The following is a 25,457-nucleotide window of genomic DNA, read 5'->3' as shown; positions in this document are numbered from 1 at the left end:
CTATCCTATTTATCTCATGTGTACCAAACATGACATTAGTTTTCTATCTAGGAAGTATAAAAACTTCTTTATTTCTCTGTATATCACATCCAAAAAGTGTGTTGGGAAATATGAATCCCAAAAGGAGGCGAGATACACATTCTAAAAATTTTTGTTAGTATTTTTTTCTTCTTTCATTTATTTGTAAAATTTTCAGCAAATTTTAAAGATTTTTGAATCCAAAGTACTGAGATATATTTCATATCATATAAATCTAGTTTTTATTTAAAATATTTTTTGTCTTTTTTGCATAGATAACTAGTTCATTTTCTTTTATTATTCCTATAAATTTATTTATGTATAGGATATGTTGATTTATTTATTTAGAAAAATGAGTACATAATCTAAATATACTATGGAAGTTTTCATGTATTGGCAAAAGACATCATTCATTCATAATGTTTTGAAACTCACTTGGTAGATAAATTTGATAAATTGATCGAACTAAAGTAATATAAGAATTAGCTTAATACAAGGATGCTTGAGAATATTGATTTTTTTTACTATGTTAAAAACTAAATTATATAAAAAAATAATTAAATTTGTTTCTCCAACTATAGTAAAAAAGATAAAGTTCAATTTTGATTTTTCATCCCCCATCTCTTTCTAAACCAACCCCTCCCCCTTCTTGATGAAAGTAATATTGACCTCTGTAGTTTTTGATTGGGCCATCACAATTTTGTTCATAAAAGAAATTTTGATAAAAGAGAAGAGTGTTTATAAATATCTTTAGTCTCAATTTTTAAGCAATGTAAGATTTTTTAGCATAGCAAAACACATAAAAAAAAGTATATAAACATGATAGGATGGATAGATTATCTTGATCTCGGATTACCCCCAATGACCATTGAGCATTTTGATTGATAACTTCTGCACAATGTTGAGTGAGTATACAGAGAGGGAAAAGGATTGCACGTATCATGCAGACAACTGCTTCATTAAAATGTGTGGTTAATGGTTAGATCTAATGAACCCAAATATATGTCATCCCCAGAGCACTAGGAATTGGAAAAGGATTGTGGGGGAATTTCTTTTGGAAAAGGAAAATCTTCAAGTGAGAGAATGCTTCAAGTCGGAACACAAAGTAAAGCCCATTAAGATGTGCATAGCACCTAGTCTGCCTTTGGCATTATTCTGTTCTGTCGCGTTTGGCATTATTCTGTTCTGTCACGGTACCACAACTCCAATATCTGTGATTAGGACCTCAACCGAACCGAACCAGTCTCCTTCACCTTTTTCCTTTTGTATGCCTGTGCTTGTCTCAGACTTCATTGTCTACTGTGTAAAATGTAAATGTAGTTCAACAATTGCCCTGTGGTCCAAGTATACATGTACATGTACTGCCATAACCATTTACCCAAAACCAAGAGATAAGGTTGCATTATTTCCTCTGATGTTATCAGCCTATCTATTCCTTTGTAGGCACTACACAAGGCTCTGCACTGTATCTTAAGTAAGCTAAGCAGTCTAGCATATGAAATCTGAAATGAGGCAGGTCACAAATTGTGATCACAGGATCACCACTTGTACTGAGTACTTAGGTTTAGCTACAGGGGTGGTGTTAGTGTTGCCTATAAGGACTGAAAAAGTCAGTTCCTGAGATTATCTCAATCTAGAGCAGGACTTAAGTTGCTAGGTCAACATGCAAGAACCTCATTTCTTTAGGTGAGATAGTGGATTTGGAATCTCAGGCTACAGACAGAAACAAGGCAAGCCATTTAACATATTGTGTCAAGTCTTAACATGTAATGGTATGAGTTAATGGGCCACAACGAGAAGGGAATGTGATGATTAGGAAATTGGGACTAAGCCAAGCCACATGTTGTAAGCCTACTAAATTCTGCCAATTATGTGTCAACATTTTGAACGTCTATAGCTCAAGTGTCTAGTCAAATCTCACCCAAACCAACTTGGCAGAAGTCAACTTAGAAAATTATGTGAAGAAGCCATGTCTTGCCTTTGGATAGCCTACCTAACCTTCCCTTTTGATCCCCCGTGTGGTCCTTATTTAATGAAGACACAAATCACACAATACCCTTCACTTTGCAATATTCACTAATGAGTGAACCCTATTCAACCAATGAAAGAGTTATTGTGATTGAAAAGAGTTCTGAGATGAGAAGGTGATTCCAATTCCAACGAAGCCTATGATTTGAAGACTGAAATTTTGTATTGTAAACACAGGTACTCGCTAGAGGGAACCATGACTATTTCAGAAAATTCTTAAAGAGAGACCATTGCATGCAAATTTCAACGTCAACATTCATGGGCAAAGAGATTTTAGGCCAAAATTCAGTGAAGCATGTTAACACTTACACAAACTGAAGCAACTCTACCTACCCTTTGGCAACGGATATACACTACTTGAAACCTCAAAAGCACAAGAAATAAGACATCTATCTTTGAGGGACGCTATGGAAAGGAACGAATATACCCTTAACATACTCACACTGCTAGATATAATTAGAAAAGCATTGAAATGAAAACTACTTCAGCTAATTACCGTTCCAACTGAAATACGGAATTACTTGCTGGTTTACATAACAGAGCAGGCATTCGGGTTCTCGTCGCTGAAAATCTCGGGGTCATAAGCATAGTCGATGTAGTTCTTGGATGGCCAGTATTCACTTCGTTTGATTTCAGTTTTGTTATCTTCTTCACCTTCTTTTTTCTCTTCTTCTTTCTCTTCCCTTTTCTCTTCTTCTTTCTTTTCTTCTTCCTTCTTTTCTTCGTCCTTCACAATAGAGGCTTGCTTTTTGGTCCTCTTGTAGACATGATCAACAAGCTTGGCAGGGTCGACAACACCTTTTACTATAACTTGATCATTTGCCAAGTCTGTTTCCACTGATTCTACTCCTGCACATACAATTATTACTACACATAATTTTTTTGGGTGAATCTACACAATATTATTAGTATGACTCGTATTACGTAGCAATGATTGATTTATCATTTACGGATTATGAATGTCAGTTTTTCGAGTGTTAAAAGAGTAGGGCATGGAATGTATTAATCATTAAGTATTTCTAACAAAGTTCAGAAACTTTTCCATGAAGAAGTTATCTTTCAAAAAGAATCCTCTATTCATGGAATCAATCAAGGGTGGAAGGGAAGGGAAGTTATCTTTGAAATACCTCTAACCAGAAGAGTGCTATTCACATGACAACCCAACAAACCATAGAGGCCATCAACCCGGAGAAAGGTGCCAAAATTAAAATACAAGGCAAAATAACTAGCTAGTTGAAAGTTGAAACATTAAAAACAATTTTCTTTCAATTAACATTATATTTGGTAAACTATTTTGTTTTCCCTAGATGAATAATTTAATACCGGGTATGCAATGCACGAATAAAATAAAATAAAATAGTCATAAGATTAATCACGCTTTGATTATGCCTAGCGTCCACCACAGGAACACGTCTTATATAAATGTCCAAAGATGTCTTTTCCCCCCACTTTTTCTAGGATGAAGTACCATATAAGCTGCAAGGGCATTTTAAAATACAATATGCGGCTGAAACCATACCGGTTAAGTACAATGTTTCAGCATCGAGATAGAATACTAGAAAAATGACAATAAACTACAGAGTATATATGTTAATAAATGTTTTCTTTAAGAGAGAAGAAAAAAGTCGAAGAAAAGATAATATATATTACATCAGACAGATAATTTAAAATAAAAAATTATTAAATAAAGTGACACTTATTTGAGAATGGAGGGAATATTAATTTTATGTATAATTTTTTGTGAGCTAAAAATACTAATTTTATATAGTAGTTAAAATATACTAATTCGGCTGAGATTGACATAATTATTGATATCCTGATAATAACAAGATCACGAATTCCTTTTGAATGAGTCAAAAACCTTCTAAGCTTCCTCGTTTGCAAAAGGAACGTGATTAGCGCCACAGGATAAGATTCTTATGCCCTAGGAAAAGAAAAACAGAACATCAGATGCACGTGAACCTATCATTAAAAAAATATTCCGTTTGTGTATCACATCCCTAAGAGGGCTGTAATGGCTTCGATGCAGTTTGAAAACATGCATGAAAAAATATAAATATAAACTAAGCATAAACTTCATAATTATACATAACATCGACAACACTTTTTTTTCAATACTTTATTTTTGGATAAGATTATTGCAGCCTTACTAAATAACGTGGGCTCACTCTGTATTAAGGCAGTATCATGAGATTCTATCAAATAAAAAATAAAGTATCGAAAAGTATATTGTCAGCATTTTCTTGTGATTATAAGATTCCATGGTAAACTTGAGCAGAGAAAAGGTGTAAATCAAATAAAGGGCGATTAAACGCTGTTTTTTGGGATTCTCGTTAGTCATTAGTAATTAGTAGTCATGATAATAAATAATGATTGGAGGACACAAACTCATGTAGGGCCTGGGATTTAGCAGAATTGATCCAAACCGGGTTTGTTGTACTTGTAAGTGCCGGAGTGAAATAGAGAAAGAAGATGAATGGGCGTATGGGATGAATATGTTTAAATTTTATTTTTTTTAAATAAACATTTTTTATATAAGTGTTGTTTTAATGAGCAGATAGTATTTGTTTCTTAAATTAAGCAACAAATTATTTTTTGAAGTAGAAATAATTTAGATAAACAAGCTGAAAAAATAAAAAATTATTTTATTAAAATAAATACTTATTTCAATAAATAAATTTAAACAGACTTACCCTTAATCTTGCGGATTCGCTTCTGGATAACTTGAGCACATGGTTCACAATGCATTCGAACTTTAAGGACAACTGTTACCACAGGAGGAGGCTGACGAGCAGCATTTCAAACAACCACAAGATAGGAATTAGATTACTATCAACATAACTTTGGTTTCAAATTGATTATTTTACTTAATGGTCGAGAATATCTTAAGCAGTGTAAAATTAGAAGCAGGAAAACACAACACAACAAACATCCAGTACAAAAAAATTAATAGATCTTCCCTTGAATTTTATGTCTGAGCCATGTTGTCACACAATAGAATAGACTATGAAAGAGGCACCTGTATGAGCCCACTATCTTATAATTTGTCGATTCAGAAAACGGCCATGGCATGGGGTTTCCCACTTCCATTTCAAGTGTTAATTAAAAAACCTAAAAGCAAATATTAGCAACCTATGGGCTATGTATGGCCATTCTCCCGACCAACCCCAATATGAAAATTCTCGCATAATATTGATCTTGATATATTATTAAGAATGTGTGAATTATTTATTACTTTAATGCACGAGTATTTGAAATTCTTTTCCCACGCCATCACCACTTATTATCATTGGCAGAGTAGTATTAATTGGATCAGACAAGTTAGTGTTACCTTGTGAATCTCATCCATTGTAATAATAAATAATAAATGAAATGAAGAGCGCCTGTAGTTTTAACTTTTAACCTCCTTAGCAAACATGAGTACATCACATGGTTTACCGATGTGTCATGTGTGTGGAAGTGAATGTCATGAAAGTGGGACATGGTAAAACCAGGTGTACTGCACCCGTGACCCCATTTTTGCAGTGTCAAGTTGCAGTTTGCAAATGGGGGTGGGGTCAAACCCCCTCTCATTTGTCACCGCCGTTCCCCTCGTTACGTGTGCCTTTCGGAGGGACATCACTTTGTTTCGTTACTTTCATTTCAGCACTCTCACCCTGAAATTGGATTGCAAAACTGCACCGCACAATACAATACACCAAAATTGCAAAAATCTCTCACCATGGAAATTGGACATTACACTCACTGCAAGCAGGCAACGTGCCTCTTAATCTCCAAGTTAAATTAAATAATTACCCAAACTTTTTTGGTATTTGTAACTTTAAGACTATGTTCTTATTTCTTTGGCCGAGAGGTTTGAAAGTTTTTTTAACGAACGTTAGTCAATGAGAATGATTGACTGCAGTATCTTATCGTGCTTGCTGAATATTCATTGCATCTGCACAGCAACAGATAGAAGCAAGCAAGAAGAGAATGATTTACCTCATCTTTTTTCTCCTCTTTGGGTGGTTCTTCTTTGGTTTCTTCTTTTTTCTCCTCTGGAGGTTTTGGCAAGGGTGAAATTAGCTCCACTTTCTTACCACTTTTCTTTTGTAGCCTCTCACACACCTTTATGGGGTCAGCTGCCTTTCCTTTCACTACCACTTTGCTTGTCCTGCTATCCGCACTCACCTCTTCCACTCCTATTTTACAAAAAGACAGATTAGATTAGAAACATTAATACCTCTTTATCAATCTTTTCCACCTCCTAAACACACACCTTTACCTTATGGATGCAATGATGATCATTTGTCTCTACATGAATAATGGACATCTAAAACAAATTTATTTCATCATTATTGTTTTGTGAAATCCAAAAGCAAGTCATGTGGATAACTAATTGATCCCTCTAACAAGGGGGAAAAAGAGAGGGAAGCTAAAAGTTGTAGTACTAGCTGAAGCTAAACCAGAAAACTAGCTATAGTATCTATCAACATAAGATTTCTCGGATTCATAGTTAGAAATGAAGTAATTAAGAAACAGAATGCATGAAAGGTGACCTTGGAATCCTTTCAATGCTTTTGCAACTTTCCTTGCACAGGCCTCACAATGCATATCAACTTTGAGCACTATCTCCGGTGGTGGCTCCTCCTTCTTCTCTTCTTCCTTCTTTTCCTCCTTGGCTTCTTCTTTGTTTCCTTCGTCTTTCTTTTCCTTTGCAAAAAACATAATATTTAAATAAGAAGAAAACTCAACACAATCATAGAGTACTTAAGAAAGAAAAAAAACTTGGAAGCAGCAGAGTTGAGAAGATGGGCGTAATAGCTGGTAAGAGGGGAGAGAGAGAGAGAAGTCTTACTTCACCCATGCCTGTGACAGTAGACAATGCCCTCTGCTTCAGAGATCTTAGTGGTTAACGCAGATCTTAACTAAAGATGTTTGTGGGAGATAGCAATTGAAACGCTCTTTGTTTTTGTTTTGTTTATGCACACACAACACAACAGAAGGCAACACGCACACACTCCCCCGGAGGAGAAAATTTAACGTGTAGGGATTCTGCAAATCTGACGTGGACACTTTCCTGCACAATCTACCGGAAAGTTTTTTTATAAAAAAAAAACATATTTTTACTTATTAACTCATTTTTCGGTTTGGCCAGGGTGAACTACCATGCAGATGCAGGTAGCGCACCGATAAAACATGATTGAATACATTATACTCACATCATGTATGTTTATTACTGAATTGTGTCCACAAGCTTTGTTTTTTTTTCCATAATCTCATGTGTGTTATTAACTTATGTGTTGCATATAATAACATAAATTAAGACCATTATCTTTAAACGTTCTTGTAAGAGTAGTTTTTTTCATAAAAATTGAATTAAAAAAATTTATAACAACTGGTCATGCATGTCCAATGGATGATGACAAAATGATAGAGATGAGACTAGAACTCAAGTCTTTTTATTTCTCTCCTTCACCCATAGAACCGCTAAAAAAACTACTAACATTAATCGGAAATAGTAAAAAAAACCATCCTTTTTTTATCATATTTATTAAATATAATATACTTTTTGAATTTAATAAATGTAACGATAAGAGATGCATATTAAACGTATATTTTTTAATTGAATTTACATATATTAAGAATTTATTATTAAATAATAAAAGTAATTATAACAAAATTTAATGTGTATATATATAATTTTTTTATTATTTCTTGAAAATTAATTTATAAAACATATTTAAAATAAAAAACTTAAATGTATATATAAATTAGGAATTTGTTTAGATAAACTATTTTTTTTAGTTGAAATACATTATAACTTGATATTATCTTAAAATATACTTACAGTGTAATTTTGCTAACGTAATCAAAATAAAGAAAACAAGTGTATGTGTAGTGTGGTGTGTAAATTAACAAAGCTCGTGAGATTTGTTAACATCATACTTAGAGTACCTTATAGGTTATAACTAAAAAATTATAATTTTATATTTTAATTGTGAAAAATTAAAATACAAAAATTATAATAAGAATAAGTTGAATTTTAATTTTAATGAGAGGAGTGATAACACAAGTATTAAGATAGTATTTTAATTAATTTTATTAGTATAGTGTTTATATAAATGTACTGATATTTTTTTATATAGCATATTGAAATTTTGTAATTTTTTTCCTTCCTTATTCACGAGACTTTTTTAATAAATTTTTACTTAATTCAATTGAAATAAATATATTAAAATTTTTGTAGAAAATGAATCCCAGACCATGTAATTTAAGACATATTCACTAGGAATGCCAGTAACATATTAATTTAAACATACTCTTCTTAATTGATTAAAATTTATTAAAATTAAAAAAATCAAGAGAATATTAAATATAATGTAAGATCCACAAAATTTTATCCTTTTTAACAAATTTTAACTGTGTTCAAAAAGGTGTATAAAAAAAATGTTACTACTTGCTAGCATTTATGATTCTATCATATGACTTACAAAAGTAGTCAATTAGTAGAACTTTAACAAATAATTTGTCTTATATTTTCATACACTACAAAAACTAAAGATACATGTGCTACGGATGGTTCTTTGGGAGTTCTTTTACATATGTTTTTGGTATTGGGTTATAGACTTTACATTGTTGTGTATCTTTTCATATGCACCATTTCGGATGTATACGTTAAGATACATGGAATTCATTTCTTTCTGTTGGTTGGGGTTGAATACCTTCATGTGCATTTGAGGAATTTGAGCTTCTGTTGGTCTTCATGGAAGCTCTACTTGTTTCTTTGTAATTTTCTGCACGTCTTGTGCTTATTTGAATTAAATGTTTTTTCGTTTGTTGATAAAAAAAAAACTAAAAGGTAATTACATCGTTAAATGTAATTTTTGTTTGTTAATAAATGATTGCTTAGCTGAATTTAATTGTATTGTTCGTTTGTTTGTATGGTAATTTCATGCCCACACACCAATTATGGCATTGTTCTAATATCAAATGATATGGTAATGCCTGCAAGCCAAAAAGCATGTTGGGGGCTGCTAAAATGTTTGGCATGGACTCCAAACTATAAAATACCTTGAAGATTTAATTTCAGGTTGACTTCAGTTAAGGATTCAATAAAAGTGTTGAATTGATGTAGACTATAGAGTGAAAGCTTGCAAGGCATGCCAGTGACTGTAAAATGTAAATGCAGAGTTTTTTTTTTTTCTTTAACCTTTTGATTCTTTAGGAAAAATAAGTTTGACTAATTTAAATTTCCATGTGTGAGGATAAAAAATTATTTTTTATTAAAAATGAAACTCAAATATTATCAAACGATTCCACCTTTAACTTTAACGCATTAAATGATTTGCTTTGTAAATGTATAGTATACCCTGCTGTACGTAATGGGTATTTAACTTTCTTCCTTTTGGTCCTCTTTGGACCCATCCTATCTGATTGTGATTTGTGACCAGAGAGAGATAAATATTAGTATTTTGCTGTTAAATCTAACTGTGCACGCTAATAACGCTATTGAGCAACTCAACACTCGGTTGCTAACGGAGTTGCTTAAGTAACTTTTTAATGAGTCATACCAACCAACCACTTCACACTTGAGAACTTTTGGTAGTTTTTTCTCCAACAGTGATAGGTTGCTTAAATGTTAATTTGGTTTTACATTATATATATATATATTTCATCATAATCTAAATGAAACATTAAATTTTTTAATAAACGATTACGCCACTAAACATGTAAAAAAACAAGAAAGATTTAATGTAACATACGCCATACGGAATGGTGCATGTTGAGTTGGTTGTGTATGATTGCGATTTGCTAGTAAGGATTTTTATTAAGAAAGATAATGCAGGGCACAGTTTGAGATGTGAGGTGATGATTTTCCGCGAATGCAAAGGATGCTGACGCTTGCCTTAAGTTAAATATATGATCATGACAAAAGGTTATAGAATGTCGAGTGGCAGCCAATACCATTCACTCAACAGACTCTCCATTAATATCAGTATAGGATTGTTTAGGTAAACTTCTACAGAAACGCAATTAAAATAAAATTAAATGATTTTTTATAAGGTAAAATTAATTCTTTTGTAGATGATTTTTTATTTTTATTTTTTAGAGAAGTTATACTAATTTTTTTATAGATTAATTAATGAAGAATTAATTTTAGTTTAAAGAAAATCTCATTGCATTTTTTTTTATATTTTTTTTCATACAAGTATTTCTAGATAAGCTTGTACCCAAAGAACCCATAAAACTACCTATTGTGGAAAATAAAATCGTTTACATACATGATGAGCTAATGGTATGGCATGGTTATGGTACGAGAAAAATAAAAATAAAGTTTCTGTCCTTAACGTAAACTAGGTGAAGCCCCCTCCTAGTCCCACTTAAAGAATCCGAATGAAGCCATACACGTAGGTACAAAATGAAATATTAATGTACAAATGCACTCGCTGCGCCAATCTATTGTCAGTGTCACTCACGTAGCCACCTTTTATATATACTACCATCTTCTCTTTTGTATTTTTTGATTCGCAAGCATCTGATGACAATCAATGTGACATTATATCCCTATGGCTATGGGAACTCAAGTATTTATCTCTTTCAAATATTAGACATGTATTATATTTGAAAGAGAGAAACATAACTTTAAAGAATAAGATAATTTCTTGTTACTTTTATATGGTATGTGATTTAACTGTTGTTTACATTTCATCTGAGTTAATAATGCATACATATTTTATATTTTTTAAAATATATTTTATTGTTGTTAAATTAAAATACACGTGTAATGCATAAATACTTGATAATTATTGTAAAACTCCTGCTGCATTTCTTCGGTCATGAAAAATCTTCATGCCCAGATGAAGCAAAGTTGGAAACTCATGGGCTCGATTTTCTATTTCGGTCCATTAAAATTGAATTGAGAAGCATATAGGAAATTGCTAAATACACGTCTACTCTTTACTTTTTATGCTCCCAGTTTTTTAAAATTTATTTCAAAAGTACCCTTTTCTTCTTCAATTCTTTTCATCTCTCTAAATATCAGTCATCACGTCACCCTCCCTCCTCTCACGCCTTCACACGCACTCACTTGACAATATATAGTCTTGCCTTCAATACTAATGTCAACACCTATAAATCCTCAGGCTTACAACCAGTGATGGATTTAAAAAATTCTTTTAATGGGGGCATAAAAATGTCTATGATATTCTTACAAACGAAAAATATTATAAAATTTTGTAAAATATACAATTTCATGATAAAAAACTAAAATACTTAAAATTTTACAAATTTAATGAGATAATGCTGGTAAAATTAATATCAAATTATTTTATTTTTTTTTAATTATTTTATTTTTACATTTTTTCTTTTGAAAAATCATTTTATGGGGGCAGCTCTCATTTTTTATGGGCATAAACAATAATTATTTAATATAAACAAGTACAAATATTTTTTCTTTGTGGGGATAATTATTCCCATAGTCACCAATGTGCATCCTCCCCTACTTACAACCTACCCCAATTGATACACCAAGCATTTGAACCCGCACCAATTTAAAATCTTCCATAAAGTCATCACAAATTACAAATGTATGTGTACATATAACCCAATTTACACCCTAATAAATTAATATTAATGAATTCATAAATAATCAAAATCAAACCAGTACCTAATGATCAATATGAACAATCTTCTAGTTCCTTTGCCACAAAAACTCGAAGTTCACTTGTGAATTAGAACCTAATGATCACGACGAACAATACTCCAACCATTTGATCTAACTTGATAAAAATATAGAAAATGGAGTAGTTGAAGGAAGTGATGACTTGACAAGGAAGAACCCAATACATCTTTTTCTAGAAATTTTATACTACTGATTTTTTCCAGAATGTGAACTAAATCTGAAAAAAGGTTTTTAGATAAAAAGATTTAGGAATTAGGGTAGGTATGAAATGAAAATATCCTAATCAATTTGTTGTCGAATAACATCCAAAATGTTTTACACTAATTGTAACGTTTTTAGAAGATGAAGAAAAGGGAGTGTGAGTGAAGGTGTATGAAGGACGAAGGGGGAGTGCATGTTACTGATGTTTAGGAAGAAAAAATAATTTGAAGATGAATAGGGTATTTTTGGAATAATCATGAATAAAAAGGAAAAGGGGAGTGTAAAAAGTCAAGTAGAAAGTGCCAATATTTATCTCTTTTTTGGTTCGGAAATAGATAACCGTACATCTTAGTAGTCATGTTCAGCTTATCCTATCTTGGGTTCACTAAGTGTGAGCCCAATCTAGTCTCGGCTGGCGTGTTGTACAACCAATGAATTGTCTTAAACCAAGCCATCGAATTGATGTAAAAATATACGTTTACCTAAAAACTTGTCTGAAAAAATAAAATTGATGTAAAAAATCAGCACATTTTTTTCGCACTAAACACGAATCCTCTCTAAGAAACAATTTCTATCTTGAAAACCATTCCTTAACCGGTTGTTCTCGTTAGAGACCAAAAAAGAACGGACTACGATAGTCAATAAAGAAAAATCAGCTATCATAGTCCTTTCTTTTTTGTCTCTAACGAGGACAAACGGTTAAGGAATGGTTTCCAAGCTTTCATGGCGAATGAATGAAAAAACACATACACGTTCTCGAGCCCACAGATTTGGACTATTCTCTGTTGCTACGTATGAGATAAATCCATACATATTGTTAGGTCGTGCCCTCGTGGAAGTGATTAATAATCAATCTCATCCGCTAAACTTAAAACAACTTTAAATTTGGTCCATACTCCTGAATGAGAAGTGGAACTTGATCACTTTAATTCTTGTGTAATAATCTTAAAGCAAATTGACCAGATACACTTTCTCTGACGTTTTCATCTCTACCTCAGATCTGAGCTCTCGTATATTCCCCAGCCATGGCCAAAAAGGTACCAGCTAGGATCCGTTGATTCTTAATCATCATATTCTCGTCTCCAAATTAATTCACTTTCATAAATATTTATTTTTTGTGGTCATTATATTATGTGCTGCTGCTTCTATCACATGCAATTGAATTCGATGATCAGTTTGATATATATGCACAATCTTGAAATTTTGATCATCGATCACGTTGATTGATCAGGTCAACATAATGAGGCTCAAGGTTGATCTGGGGTGCCACAAATGCTACAAGAAGGTAAAGAAGATTCTCTGCAAATTCCCACGTGAGTTCTCAATCAATTCTATCTTTTTTCAATTGCAACTTTAGTTTTATCAATTGCTCTGGTGCCGGAAACTTAATTGCATGCGATATATATATAACATATAACTTCACAAAAATTAAACTACTAATATAATATATGTAAGTATAGTGCTAAATGAAAAGAGAATCAAATTGAGTTGATTTTGTTGGGGTGTTGAAATCTTTGTGAACAAGAAAAATCCGAGACCAGGTGTACGACGAGAAGAATAACATCGTGACCATCGCGGTGGTTTGCTGTAACCCTGAGAAGCTCAGGGACAAAATTTGCTGCAAAGGTTACGGTACTATCAAAAGCATTGAAATTTGTTGAACCTCCCAAGCTCAAACCACGTCTGAAGCCCAAGCCGCCGCCGCCGCCACCGGTTTCGGTTCCGATTGGGTTGTGCTGTGTTCCATGCTTTGATGGGTACGGTGCCCTCCCCCCTGTTATGACGCTTATTATGATAGTTACGGCGGTGGGAGCAGGCCTTGTTACGTGAAGAAAACACCTCTGCTTGCACAATTATGTGATCGATCACATCACATTATTAATACCTTCAGTCATCGAATCTATCACTTGTGCCGGCCATGCATGCAAGTTGTGTCAACGGCGCGTTCTTCCATCATCACCCTCAACCTCATCAATTGACCGTGTCTTTAATAATCCAAGGAATAATAGTCTTTGTTTTTTGTGAGTACAAATTAATTACAATGTTTCGTACGTGGAATAATATGATGATATGATGCCAGAAAGTAGCTAAAGCATAAATGTTTTACTATAATGCACGCAACTAATACTATATACCGTGATATCTTACACTTTTCACAAGTTAATAAAGTTTCTTAATTTGTGTACGAATTAGTTACGAGCGACCTCTAACTAATTTTTTGCGCACTGCAATATTTGCTTCTAAGTAAAGTGGATTTGTTTGCTTTGGAGCGGGTGGGGACTTGAAGTGGGCAGTTAGTCCCTATATAACAACGACTCCTCGTTGAATTATTTTGTTGGCAAAACTAATAACTTTTCTAATTAACTTCAATCACACCACCAATTAATATTGTTTAATTAGGTCAGTGTCATGATAAGGACTCCCAATTTTTTGTTTCTACAAAGTTCCTTTCCGTATATGATTACTTGATTTAATTGGGTGTAGAAATTTTGCACTTAATGAATAAAAGATGGATAGACACTAATTTATTCACTTGTAAGTATTTTGCTGAGGGAATTTTCGGTTAGGAAGGTGACAATTAAATGACCCTTATTGCGTACTTTCCTTTGGACAAAGTTGAATATTTGTGTTTGAATAGGCTTCGTTTGAAAAGAAAGATTCGGTTGCTGTCTATCAGAATTCAGAACTGCATATATATATATATGATCGAGTTTTTATTACGTTCATTAATATACATGAAGTTACAAGAGAATATTATAGCCGGAAAGATCCAGCCGACATTCACTTTAATTTTGCCTCTTCAAACAGAGACGAAGAAAAGTAAAACTTGAAGAAATGGTTTCTTATGGCAGAAGTGAAAATGACTTGCCAATCTCCATCCAGAGATAGAAGTTGTTTCATTTGATGATAATGTTTAGTTTTTGTTATTCACTACGTAGTTCATATAATTCAAAGGAAATCAATCGGCATTAAGTTATTAGCTACCAAAATGCATATCATTTCCTTTCCCCGTTCTTCTGTCCTAATTGGTGCCAACTTTCAACGTTTCAAGTAATGTCGTTAGATCAATACATTAGAATATCTTTACAAAATATGATTATTTAGTGTTGAAGGTAAAAGGAAACAAATGTGTTTTTTTCAAATAATTTTATTATTTAAACATCAAATAATTAAACTAGTAGTGGGTGTTTGAATCTAGTAAAAATGGATAGTTTCACACAATGTAACAAACTAACGTTCAAATATCTATCAAGAAAAATGTTTACATTGAAAAATATTTACATTTAATATTCAATAGTACAAGGTTGTTTCTGACAAAAAAAAATATATGAAAGAAACAAAAAAAATTCAAATAATTAAGATCATATACAATACTATATATAAATTTTCTATTACTTATTTTTATGAATTTTATATCCATAAAAGAAACAACTCTAATATCTTATTTTAATGTAGGCAAAAGCCTTTTTTTTTCCTTTCCAAAAGCATTCTTTGTAAGTGAAAGTCTTTTTCCTTTTGTAGTTTTATTTCTCCCTTTTTTAAAACACTGATAAAATATTCCACATAACGATAGCTTTTTGGCTTTTGGACCTTCGCCAAAAAGCAAAGCAGAAGAATTATAAAAGCTTTTTAATTGGTACGGTTTATCCTGTGCAGCATGATTAATAATTTTACACAATTGTGAGGTAACCTGCTCGATCTTCTTCTTCCTTAAGGGTGAAGACTTAACCTCCCTGAAGGAAATAAAATGAAAAAGAAAAGAAAATTTTCAAATTTGAATTGAAAAAAAAAAAGAAAAGTTTAAATTTTTGTCTCTACAAAATATTTTCTCTTCTATTTCTTTTTTTTTTTTCTTCAATCAAATAAAATAAAATATATTGCTACTCTATTTTTTTTCTTTATTTTCTTTCCTTCCATCCAAACTTACCATAAATCTAATAATTTCTCATTAAATTATTAAAGGAGACAGCAAATTGGCAAACGACAAGCATGCACGTGAAATGTGGAGCGCTAGTATTTAGCACAGGCCCAACGGCAATGAAAAAAATATTTTCTTTTATCAATAAGAAAAATAGATATCTTAATTAATTAATGCTACATACCAACAAAATTGATAAAGAGTGTTTTTCGAATATATTTTTTTAAAATTTTAAATAGTAAATAGAGATTTAATTTTTAGTTTCTCATTTAATATATTAAATATTATTTATCAGTATTTTATTTTTACTTGTTAATGCGTATCTTAGAAAACTTATTAACATATTTTAAAAGGTTGTCATTATTTAATTATAAATTATCTAAAATTAATAATAATATCAACTCATTCTGAAAAGAACTAAAAAAAACTCAGTTGATAATATATAATTAATTATTAATGTATGCAGCCGTGGGAAGGAAACGAACCTTATAAGGTGAAGATGATGATGACCACAGCAATGACAGCACAATCATCTTAAAATTATTTGCAATTTACTATGATTCCATTGCAATTTTTGTCACCTTCGTGAACATACACTATAATTATAATTACCTACCATTACCAAAAATCCAAAATGCATGTAATTTTGGTTGTATTTGATAAAAAAGAAAGAAATGATATATTAAATAAAAGTTGTATTTTATTACGTGAGATTTTCATCTCTTAAACTTTATTTTAATTTAATTTTTTTCTTCTAATTTTTCCTTTAAACAAACACATCCTTAATGTCAACTTTGACCTTATCAAGCAATAAGGTCAGATAAATTATAATATCTTTATAAACCTCAATATGAACTTCAAAATCTCATTTCAATCTCAATAACCCAAAATATAATTATTTACGTTAGTGTTGAATGTCAAAGGTAATAAAATGTCCTTTTGCTAAAATAAGTTTATTATTTAAGCACCAAATAATTAACATTTATTAATTTTATCATTTCTATGTAAAAAAAATACTTCATAAGATTAAAAGAAACAACTTATGATCTTATCGTCCTTTTTTGTTTCCCGGATTTATTTTAAAAATTCAATAAATATTATTTGAAACATTTTGTCTGCGATATCTCTGTCCTTTGGATATTTGTTGATGTGCGCGATAAGGCGAGGCTGAGCAGAGAGTGGTAAAGTAAAATGGCTTACAATCTTTGCTCTTCCCCTTCCTCTCTCTTCCATGACCTTCCCTCCATTTCTTCTTCTTCTTCTTCCCGCAAATTCAAACTTCGAAACTTGTCCTCTTCTTCTCTCACTCCTCATTCCAAAACCCTTCTCCATGTCTCCTTGCACGAACACGAACCCATTCCCGAACACCTACCACCCGACGCAAAATCCTCGTCTTCGTCGAAAAGTAATTACATCTGGGTCAACCCCCGAAGCCCCAGGGCCAAACAACTCGAGAGTAGATCCTACGATGCCAGGTACACTTCTCTTGTAAATCTCGCCCACTCCTTGGACTCTTGCAATCCCTCTCAAGAGGACGTCTCTCTAGTTTTGAAGGACTTAGGGGATAGGGTTATAGAGCAAGACGCTGTAATTGTCATCAACAACATGTCCAATTCCCGTGTTGTACCCTTTGTTCTCAATTACTTTCAGCGTAGGATTAGACCCACCAGAGAGGTCATTCTCTACAACGTCACCCTCAAGGTGTTTAGGAAGAGCAAGGATTTGGATGCAATGGAGAAGCTGTTTGATGAAATGCTCCAGAGAGGGGTGAGGCCTGACAATGTCACTTTCTCCACTATAATTAGCTGTGCTAGGATTTGTTCTTTACCCAATAAGGCCGTGGAGTGGTTTGAAAAGATGTCATCATTCGGGTGTGAGCCTGATGATGTTACCTACTCGGCTATGATTGATGCTTATGGCAGGGCTGGTAATATTGACATGGCTTTGCGCCTGTATGATCGTGCCAGGACCGAGAAGTGGCGACTTGATACCGTTACCTTCTCCACCCTGATTAAGATGTATGGTTTGGCGGGTAATTATGATGGATGCTTGAATGTCTACCAAGAGATGAAGGTTCTTGGTGTTAAGCCTAACATGGTTATTTATAACACTCTGTTGGATGCCATGGGGAGAGCTAAGAGGCCCTGGCAGGCCAAGAGCATATATACGGAGATGACTAATAATGGATTTTCACCGAATTGGGTGACTTACGCGTCTCTCTTAAGGGCCTATGGTAGAGGACGCTACAGCGAAGATGCTCTCTTTGTTTATAAGGAAATGAAGGAAAAGGGAATGGAGATGAACACTCATCTTTATAATACTCTTCTGGCCATGTGTGCAGATCTAGGCCTAGCCAATGAAGCATTTGAGATTTTTGAAGACATGAAAACTTCCGCAACTTGCCTCTGTGACAGTTGGACGTTCTCATCCTTGATTACCATATATTCCTGCACTGGGAATGTTTCGGAAGCTGAAAGAATGTTGAATGAAATGATTGAGTCTGGCTCTCAGCCTACTATTTTTGTTCTGACATCACTTGTCCAGTGCTATGGGAAGGTTGGGCGTACTGATGATGTTGTGAAAACATTTAATCAACTCTTGGATTTGGGCATCAGTCCAGACGACCGTTTCTGTGGTTGTCTTCTGAATGTTATGACCCAAACACCAAAAGAAGAGCTTGGTAAGCTAAACGATTGTGTGAAGAAGGCTAATCCAAAGCTTGGGTCCGTGGTAAGATATTTGGTGGAAGGGCTGGAGGAGGGTGGTGGGGAGTTTAAGAAAGAAGCATCTGAACTCTTTAATTCAATTGCTGATGAAGTAAAGAAGCCCTTTTGCAATTCTCTGATTGATCTTTGTGTCAACCTGAATTTGTTGGACAAAGCATGTGAGCTTCTAGACCTGGGGTTGACCCTTGAAATATATACGGATGTACAGTCCAAGTCTCAAACTCAGTGGTCTCTACATCTAAAGAGTCTCTCGCTTGGAGCTTCGCTGACTGCATTACATGCTTGGATAAATGACTTGTCCAAGACTTTGGAATCAGGAGAGGATCTTCCACCGCTGCTTGGAATTAATACTGGTCATGGGAAACACAGGTATTCGGACAAAGGTTTGGCAAGTGTAGTTGAATCACATTTGAACGAACTCAATGCTCCATTCCATGAGGCTCCGGATAAGGCTGGCTGGTTTTTGACTACACAGGTAGCAGCCAAGTCATGGCTGGAGTCTCGGGAATTGGTAACAGCATAATTTCTTATCTCTTTATGGTTTTAGGTATTCCAACAGCTTTTCTCCATTGATAATGTAATTTCAGGGAATGATATGCCATGCAGTTTTTATGCATTTTCCTTTGTCTTTTGAGGATTTTTTTGTAATAGATCATATATATAACTATTTTTTTGGATATCTTATAGAGTAAATGAAGGTTATCTAGTATGTGGCTACTGGCTAGGTTCTTTGTTTGAGTGATGTAGGAAATTGTGAATTTCTTCTAAATATATATATATATGTCCACGACTCTTTCCAAATCTTAACTTTTTAAGGTATGATACAAGCCACATCGGGCGTCCGCTCTTTAGAAGTTGCCGCATGCGTTAGGAAAATAAAGGCTATTGATGGGTTTAACTTTATTATGCAAAATGTGTGAAAGTGAATGTCCACAGAAATGGATAAATGTAAAAAACTTGTTGGCACGGCAGAATTGTCAAATTCCTATTGAAGGCAATTAGAAGCGTTGATTGGGTAAACAGGCAAGTGGAAGTGTCAAATTCTGTGTTCAACTTGGGCAAACTCTTTCTTCTTTTCTTTAGAAAATTGATTTCTATTTTCAAAAACTGTTTTTAGTTTTCAAAATGTAACTAAATAAAGGTCCTTAGATAACTTGTGGAAGATGATGCAAGGCACAAAGTAGAGTGTGGAATTACGGGAGAGGTAGAATAAGATGAAAACAAAAGAAAATGAGAATTTATAAATAAAAAAAGAGAATATTTTTCAGTTGTTTATGTTTTTTGGTTTTTAAAATACTTGTTTTGGAAATAATTTTAAAATTTAATGGATTTTGAATGAGAAATAGATTGCTTTTTTTTTTAGAGAGAAAAAGGACTAAATATATTGCTACGTACTGTGAGATTGTTTTGGAAAACAATTTTTAATATTTATAACCAAAAAATGAGAAGGGAATCAAATAAGCACTAAATCTTTTACTACTTAATGAGGACTATACCACTAGTTTCACAAGTGTTCCTCATGTTTCATGTCCCTGAAGCATGTGACAAACTTGGCTAGTGTGTAAAACTCACATCACAAAACATGTCATTTATCCAAATATAGAGGAAGATGTTGAACACTAATGATTGTACGGAAACTGATTCTCAAACTTCCTTTCCCCAATGGAAATTTATTTCAGGATATTACCTCACCAAATGTTTTGTATTTACAAAGAAAAATCACACAAGATGCCATTGATAAATAAATTGTCTTCAACTATCTCCAAATAAAGAATTCACAGCGCTCTTTCACCGCCATGTAATAAATTTATATCGCCCTGTAGTAATTTTTTATGAAATTGTTACGTTAGTCTTAAAACGGACTGAAGAAACTTGACAATTGACAGTTATTAGCCGCACTACAGAAAGTGAAGCTAAAGAACCTTTTAGAGGAGTTTGCGCTTCTGTTTTTCCTGTTATCATCTGACTTTGTTGATGAAGCCTCCTTCTCTCTAGCAGCTGCCTCTCTTTTCATTTTCTTCCACTCTACTTCCATGGCCTTTGTCAGTACACCGACTTTCTTTATAAGCATCTGAAAAAACAAATTCATCTTTACTTTAATGTGAGAAGGGGTAGGGTAGGGAATAGTTGTTACTTGTTACTATTACCTTAATTTCTTCATCTTTAGCTTGTAAACTACTGTCTTTAATTTCACAAGACTTCCTCAAATTGATGACCTCTTTTTGCAGCTTATCATATAGAAAACCTGAGACCACATCATCCCTGCTTGAACCTTTTGGTTTCTTGCTTTCAGGAGGGTCTTCTTCCACATCAACAATGGTTTTAATTTCTGTTGCTTCACTTTCATCATTGCATCTGTTTAAAGTCATGTCTCTGTTCACCTGCATTTCATTTTCCTTTTCACCATTATCAGCAACTTTACTTCTTGATGCCCATATCCCTTTCGTTAACATATTTTCTGTAGAACCATATTTTTTTGTAGGGCTCCCCAGCTTCAAATTCCCAGCTACGATGTCTCCTCTGTTGTTTTTTATATTTGGTGTCTGGAACAATGAGCTTCCAACCGTACATGCCCTTGGTTGTGATGTGGATCTCTTTCTCAGTCCAGCACTGGTTGTTAGGAAACCTAGTATGTTAGACTTTTCTGCTTTTTGAGATGCATAAGACACATTCGAAGTGATTGGGTTATTGGAGAAATGCTTTAAGCCTTCCTCCAGTGTTTTAAGCCTCAGCTTCAGTTTATCCTGGAATAAACACCAGGTAACATTAGTAATAAGTTAAAAATTGATTTAGATGCTTACACGGAGGACAAAAAAGTAGGATGAATACCTTCAATTGGGACTCTGCCTTAGCTGTTCTCTCTGATATAGCTTGCTTGTCTTTCAACCGTTGAATCTCTGCCTACATATGCAAGGACGTACACTTGATGATAGAAAGTTCTTGCTCAATATTTTAAATAAGTATAAGGAGAGAAAAGGTATTTGAATTGTTTTTGTGAATTTTTCTCACAACAGTAAGGACAAGAGTAATAGCTTCTCTTGATTGGACTCCTAAAATAGGATAAGTATCAGTTTACACCCTCTTAAACTGAGATTTCCTCTTCGAATACATGGTTATTGTAGTTATCTGGTGTAAAACTATATATGACTAATAGAATAGAATAGTAGTATTTTGGGCGTGAAAAAAGGACCATATGATCTCCAAAGATTTTCAAAGGAAGATATACCTGCATAATCCTTCTTTCTTCCAGCCATTGCCTGACAGGCATGACCTTATGATTTTCGTCCTTCCACTCATTAGCCACGGCATTTGCAATTCTGTTGGTTGAAACTTTTACCCTTGCTAGCTCCCTCTCTAATGTCCTCTTCTCTTCCTGAAAAATTATGCAAAATCAGATAACAATAATCAACAAGTCATTATGGATAACAATAACTTCAGAATGCCAATAACTCATTAAGATATGCCTACTTGCAATTCAGAAATCTGTTGCTGATAATCACGAACAGCATTAGCAGTAGCTCCACTAGCTAAGATGACTTCCTCAAGTTCTTGAATGGTTTGACTAAGCTTTTCAACTTCCAAAATCTTTTGACGATGGTTTTTCTCTAAGAGTTTGTTCTCCTCCTGTTTATGGTAGTTGTAAATTGGCTGAACAACTTACACTTCACTATCGAAACCAATTATGAAATAGCAAACATAGAAAGTCATGCCTGGCAGATCTCAATCTGTCTCTTCAAGTCAATGTTCTGATTTCGAACCTCCTCAACAACTAGAGCCCTATCTAGAGCACTTCTCAGAATCCTCTCTGCTTCTAGCAATGCTGACTCTTTCAATTTTGTGAGTCGTTCCAAAGCTTTCTTATCTTCTTGAAGTGCAGTGATCTATGAAGCCAAATTGGAATGTTATTTGTTAGTATTGTCAGTATGCAAAATTCACTTAGATTTTGTTATTTCCTTGTAAATACATCCTTGTTGGAAATCGAACCATTTGTACCTCATTCTTATACATTTTGATCTCAGCTTCAAGAGGAGCAATGGCTCTCTCAATTGGAACAAAATCTTCATCCTTTTGATTTGCATGTACCCTTCTAAGTGTTGCTTCTGCAGCATATTGCGAAGCCAATGCATTTTTCTTTTCATCTGTCAGTTTCTTGATTTCTAGATTCTGCATATGAATAGATTTTTTAAAAAAAGGCATTTAGAGTCAAGCATTGTTGGACATGGTTGCAACTTTCAACTTCTAAGAAATACTAGTACCAGAACAGTGCACCTTTTGTTTAAGATGATCCTCTGTAATTCTAAGTCTTTCGTCCAGTTTACTGACTCCATTTCTCAACTGAAAGTGGAGAAAGAGAATTACAGCTAATGTTAGTACCGACTATGGAGAAATTTATATACTTTGTCATTTAAGGCAACTAAATATATAATTGCATAATTTTCTATGGTGACATGAATGGCAAAATGGTCGTAAGGCATCATCAAGCTTCTTATGATATTATGCCATATGCATTATTTTAGATAATCAGTTTTCCATTTTGAATTCCAAGCACAGTACTAGGTGGGTGGTGTGTATCGTATGAGAAATTACTAATGGTCCAAGACTATATGATTCCTATTAATTTTTATAGGACACCTAGTTGAGTGTTATTAACTTTGTCTCATACATTGAAAAACTTAAATGTGTCACATAGATATTGGTGAGGAACATGAACAAGTGGTAGTCCTGAACTACCTAATGATTTCTCGTATCATAGGGAGAGTTTGTATAACTGCATTCAAAAGAATTACCTCTTCTATGGCCTTATCCTTTAGAGCTTCAGTTGACCTTAAAGCTTTGATTTCACCCTGACAAGTCGCTAGTTCCTTTTCTTTTTCTGCAATGATGATCAAGTTGAGTTATTACAAGGTCTAAAGACGAAGCACTGATATGAAGAATTGAAGATACTAAAATTGGACGCTCTCAAACTGTATTCAACTTATTCATTTTGGTGTGCAAGAAGAAACCTATGGTTTCTTGAGAACGAGGTATTACATGCAAACTATGAAAAAAAAAAACATATCAATATGACACAGAAACAATTGAAATCAAACACGGACACCACCTGTTACAAACTAACCAAAACTTCAAACCACTTGCTAACCAAATATATAGCACAATTCATTTAAGAGGTCCCCACAAAATTTCAGTTTCTATAGAACTAAGAACATCAATGCCATTGGTATAGTGTTTCACACCTGATCAACACTCCGGAAAGAAAGAAAGGAACTAAAAGCCAAGGGAGTAAGATGAGACAGGAACATATAGAAGAACAAAATAGAATAAGAACCTTTTAGTTGGTTTTGCAAACGATTAATCTCCAACACCACCGGGTCTGGTTGGACAAGTGGAAGCTTTTCTCCATATTGGTCTTCACAGCTCACCATTTCTCCTTTGGCGTTGGGAAATGCAAACAGATGGGAGGAGGACCCAGTGGCTTATATCTCTACACGACGCTTTGGAATTGGTTCGGTTCCTTTCCTTTTTAGGTGCTACTACATGACAAAGTAGGATGAGTCCAAAAGCATCAACAACAAATGGAGGCTCTCATGAAAGCATATATAATAATTAGAGAGATATTCAAAGGCAGAGAATGAAAGATTGTATTCGTTTCGTATAAGGAATTGACCCTTCTCCTTTGGTGAAGCAAATGAAATGAAATGCGTAACAGTAACAGGCCCTCTTAGCCGGCTACTCTTTTAAGTTCTACCTTGTACTGGACTAAAACGGTCACTTTCTCCCTGTTATTTTCTTTTTTCCAAAATCTTTAAATTCCAGTCTTAGCTGTTATGATAATGAAATAATGACCTTTGTTTTTTATTAGATTAGATCCTGTAATGTAGGCCGATATAAGGGAAACAGATAAAGGATGTTACGTGCCGTTGAACCCTTATAGGAAACTACTTCCAAACAAATGTCCCAAACTAATGGGACTCACAATGACTTCATTGGTCGGTTAAACCCGTAACCACCCCAGAACTGTTTCCTTCCCTCTCGAGGCAAAACAAACAAAGTATAATTTGTACTTTTTTTTTTTTTTTTTTGAAGAATGCCATAATTTGTACTTGATTTAACACAATAAGGTTAATTTTAAAGTTACTTTAATTTGGTTTCTGAAAACAATAATAACAATAATTTTGCCCTACCTAATACATCTTTCCATTGCGCCGGGGAACAATAAAGTTCAGCATCAATCATATTGCTCTTGCAAAGTAACCAAATAATGCATTACTGCATTAGCTGATGATGACAGAGGTTGCAAAACTTCCTTTGAATCTGTTGACACCGTTTGCTTCAATGTTCAACATTAATCAGTGTTGAGATACACAACATCCTTACTTACCAATCAGGTTTTAGGATAAATGTAAATTGAACATAATTCCAAGGTGATAGGTGCTACTACTGTGCTTTTAGAAACTAAATGATAGGATAATAATTCTCTGATTCATTTCATTCATAATACAGCTGAGGAATATGGCTGCCAATCATTGGCCAGCTGTACATGCACTATATTCAGAGAATAAAAGTAATGGAATTGATAAATAAATCCTAGGTTGTCATAACAAAAATTGCGAACAAGGCATGAGGGAATCTTCAGCAACTCGTGTCCTTATCTTTAGCTTGTGTCACACAAAGTCCTTAAGATGGGTAGGCCTCCCTAGTGTCCTCTTGGGCCTGTTGGGTTAAGGATAGATATCATTTAACTCTTGAAAGGACAAAATTATTATTTACGTTCATGATTTGATGTGATTTTTTTTTTAACAAGCTCACTATTCAGTAATTCATTCATCATTTTTTTTTATGGGGAAACTAAACTATTCACCAACTTTAGTGGCAAATATATCACTTTGGTCTAGTGAATTGC

At 33.6% G+C, this 25,457-nt stretch overlaps 4 protein-coding genes across 12 annotated transcripts; 2 read left to right on the top strand and 2 right to left on the bottom strand.

Annotated features, from left to right (window-relative positions):
- Nucleotides 1–955: 955 nt before the first annotated feature.
- LOC114420237 (heavy metal-associated isoprenylated plant protein 7-like) lies at nt 956–7,138 on the bottom strand. 5 transcript variants are annotated; one of them, XM_028386137.1, is made up of 6 exons: nt 6,884–7,138; nt 6,585–6,738; nt 6,028–6,227; nt 4,740–4,830; nt 2,543–2,895; nt 956–1,317 (listed from the first exon to the last, which is right to left on the bottom strand). In XM_028386137.1, exons 1-5 carry the CDS (start codon nt 6,890–6,892, stop codon nt 2,576–2,578), a joined length of 774 nt encoding a protein of 257 aa, XP_028241938.1. In that variant the 5' UTR covers nt 6,893–7,138; the 3' UTR covers nt 956–1,317; nt 2,543–2,575. The 5 variants fall into 5 exon arrangements, with proteins under 5 accessions (XP_028241938.1, XP_028241939.1, XP_028241937.1 ...); XM_028386138.1 differs by having other exon boundaries at nt 956–1,314; XM_028386136.1 differs by lacking the exon at nt 956–1,317 and having other exon boundaries at nt 2,250–2,895.
- A 5,543-nt stretch (nt 7,139–12,681) lies between these two features.
- Nucleotides 12,682–14,107, top strand: LOC114420235 (protein PYRICULARIA ORYZAE RESISTANCE 21-like). Its single transcript, XM_028386135.1, has 3 exons — nt 12,682–12,948; nt 13,143–13,228; nt 13,437–14,107. Exons 1-3 carry the CDS (start codon nt 12,937–12,939, stop codon nt 13,570–13,572), a joined length of 234 nt encoding a protein of 77 aa, XP_028241936.1. The 5' UTR covers nt 12,682–12,936; the 3' UTR covers nt 13,573–14,107.
- A 2,840-nt stretch (nt 14,108–16,947) lies between these two features.
- LOC114420234 (pentatricopeptide repeat-containing protein At4g16390, chloroplastic-like) lies at nt 16,948–19,265 on the top strand. The gene has a single exon (XM_028386134.1). It carries the CDS (start codon nt 17,022–17,024, stop codon nt 19,077–19,079), a length of 2,058 nt encoding a protein of 685 aa, XP_028241935.1. The 5' UTR covers nt 16,948–17,021; the 3' UTR covers nt 19,080–19,265.
- An 879-nt stretch (nt 19,266–20,144) lies between these two features.
- LOC114420233 (microtubule-associated protein 70-5-like) lies at nt 20,145–24,936 on the bottom strand. 5 transcript variants are annotated; one of them, XM_028386130.1, is made up of 11 exons: nt 24,739–24,936; nt 23,883–24,087; nt 23,344–23,429; nt 22,826–22,891; nt 22,550–22,720; nt 22,267–22,437; nt 22,025–22,180; nt 21,783–21,929; nt 21,386–21,457; nt 20,704–21,300; nt 20,145–20,627 (listed from the first exon to the last, which is right to left on the bottom strand). In XM_028386130.1, exons 2-11 carry the CDS (start codon nt 23,977–23,979, stop codon nt 20,409–20,411), a joined length of 1,782 nt encoding a protein of 593 aa, XP_028241931.1. In that variant the 5' UTR covers nt 23,980–24,087; nt 24,739–24,936; the 3' UTR covers nt 20,145–20,408. The 5 variants fall into 5 exon arrangements, with proteins under 5 accessions (XP_028241931.1, XP_028241932.1, XP_028241933.1 ...); XM_028386131.1 differs by having other exon boundaries at nt 23,883–24,084; XM_028386132.1 differs by lacking the exon at nt 24,739–24,936 and having other exon boundaries at nt 20,145–20,373; nt 20,479–20,627; nt 23,883–24,272.
- Nucleotides 24,937–25,457: the final 521 nt, after the last annotated feature.

Source organism: Glycine soja, chromosome 7 (genome assembly GCF_004193775.1).
Source record: "Glycine soja cultivar W05 chromosome 7, ASM419377v2, whole genome shotgun sequence".
NCBI classification, from domain to species: domain Eukaryota; kingdom Viridiplantae; phylum Streptophyta; class Magnoliopsida; order Fabales; family Fabaceae; genus Glycine; species Glycine soja.
The sequence above is the reverse complement of the archived record's forward strand: the minus strand, read 5'-3'. Positions and strand labels throughout refer to the sequence as shown.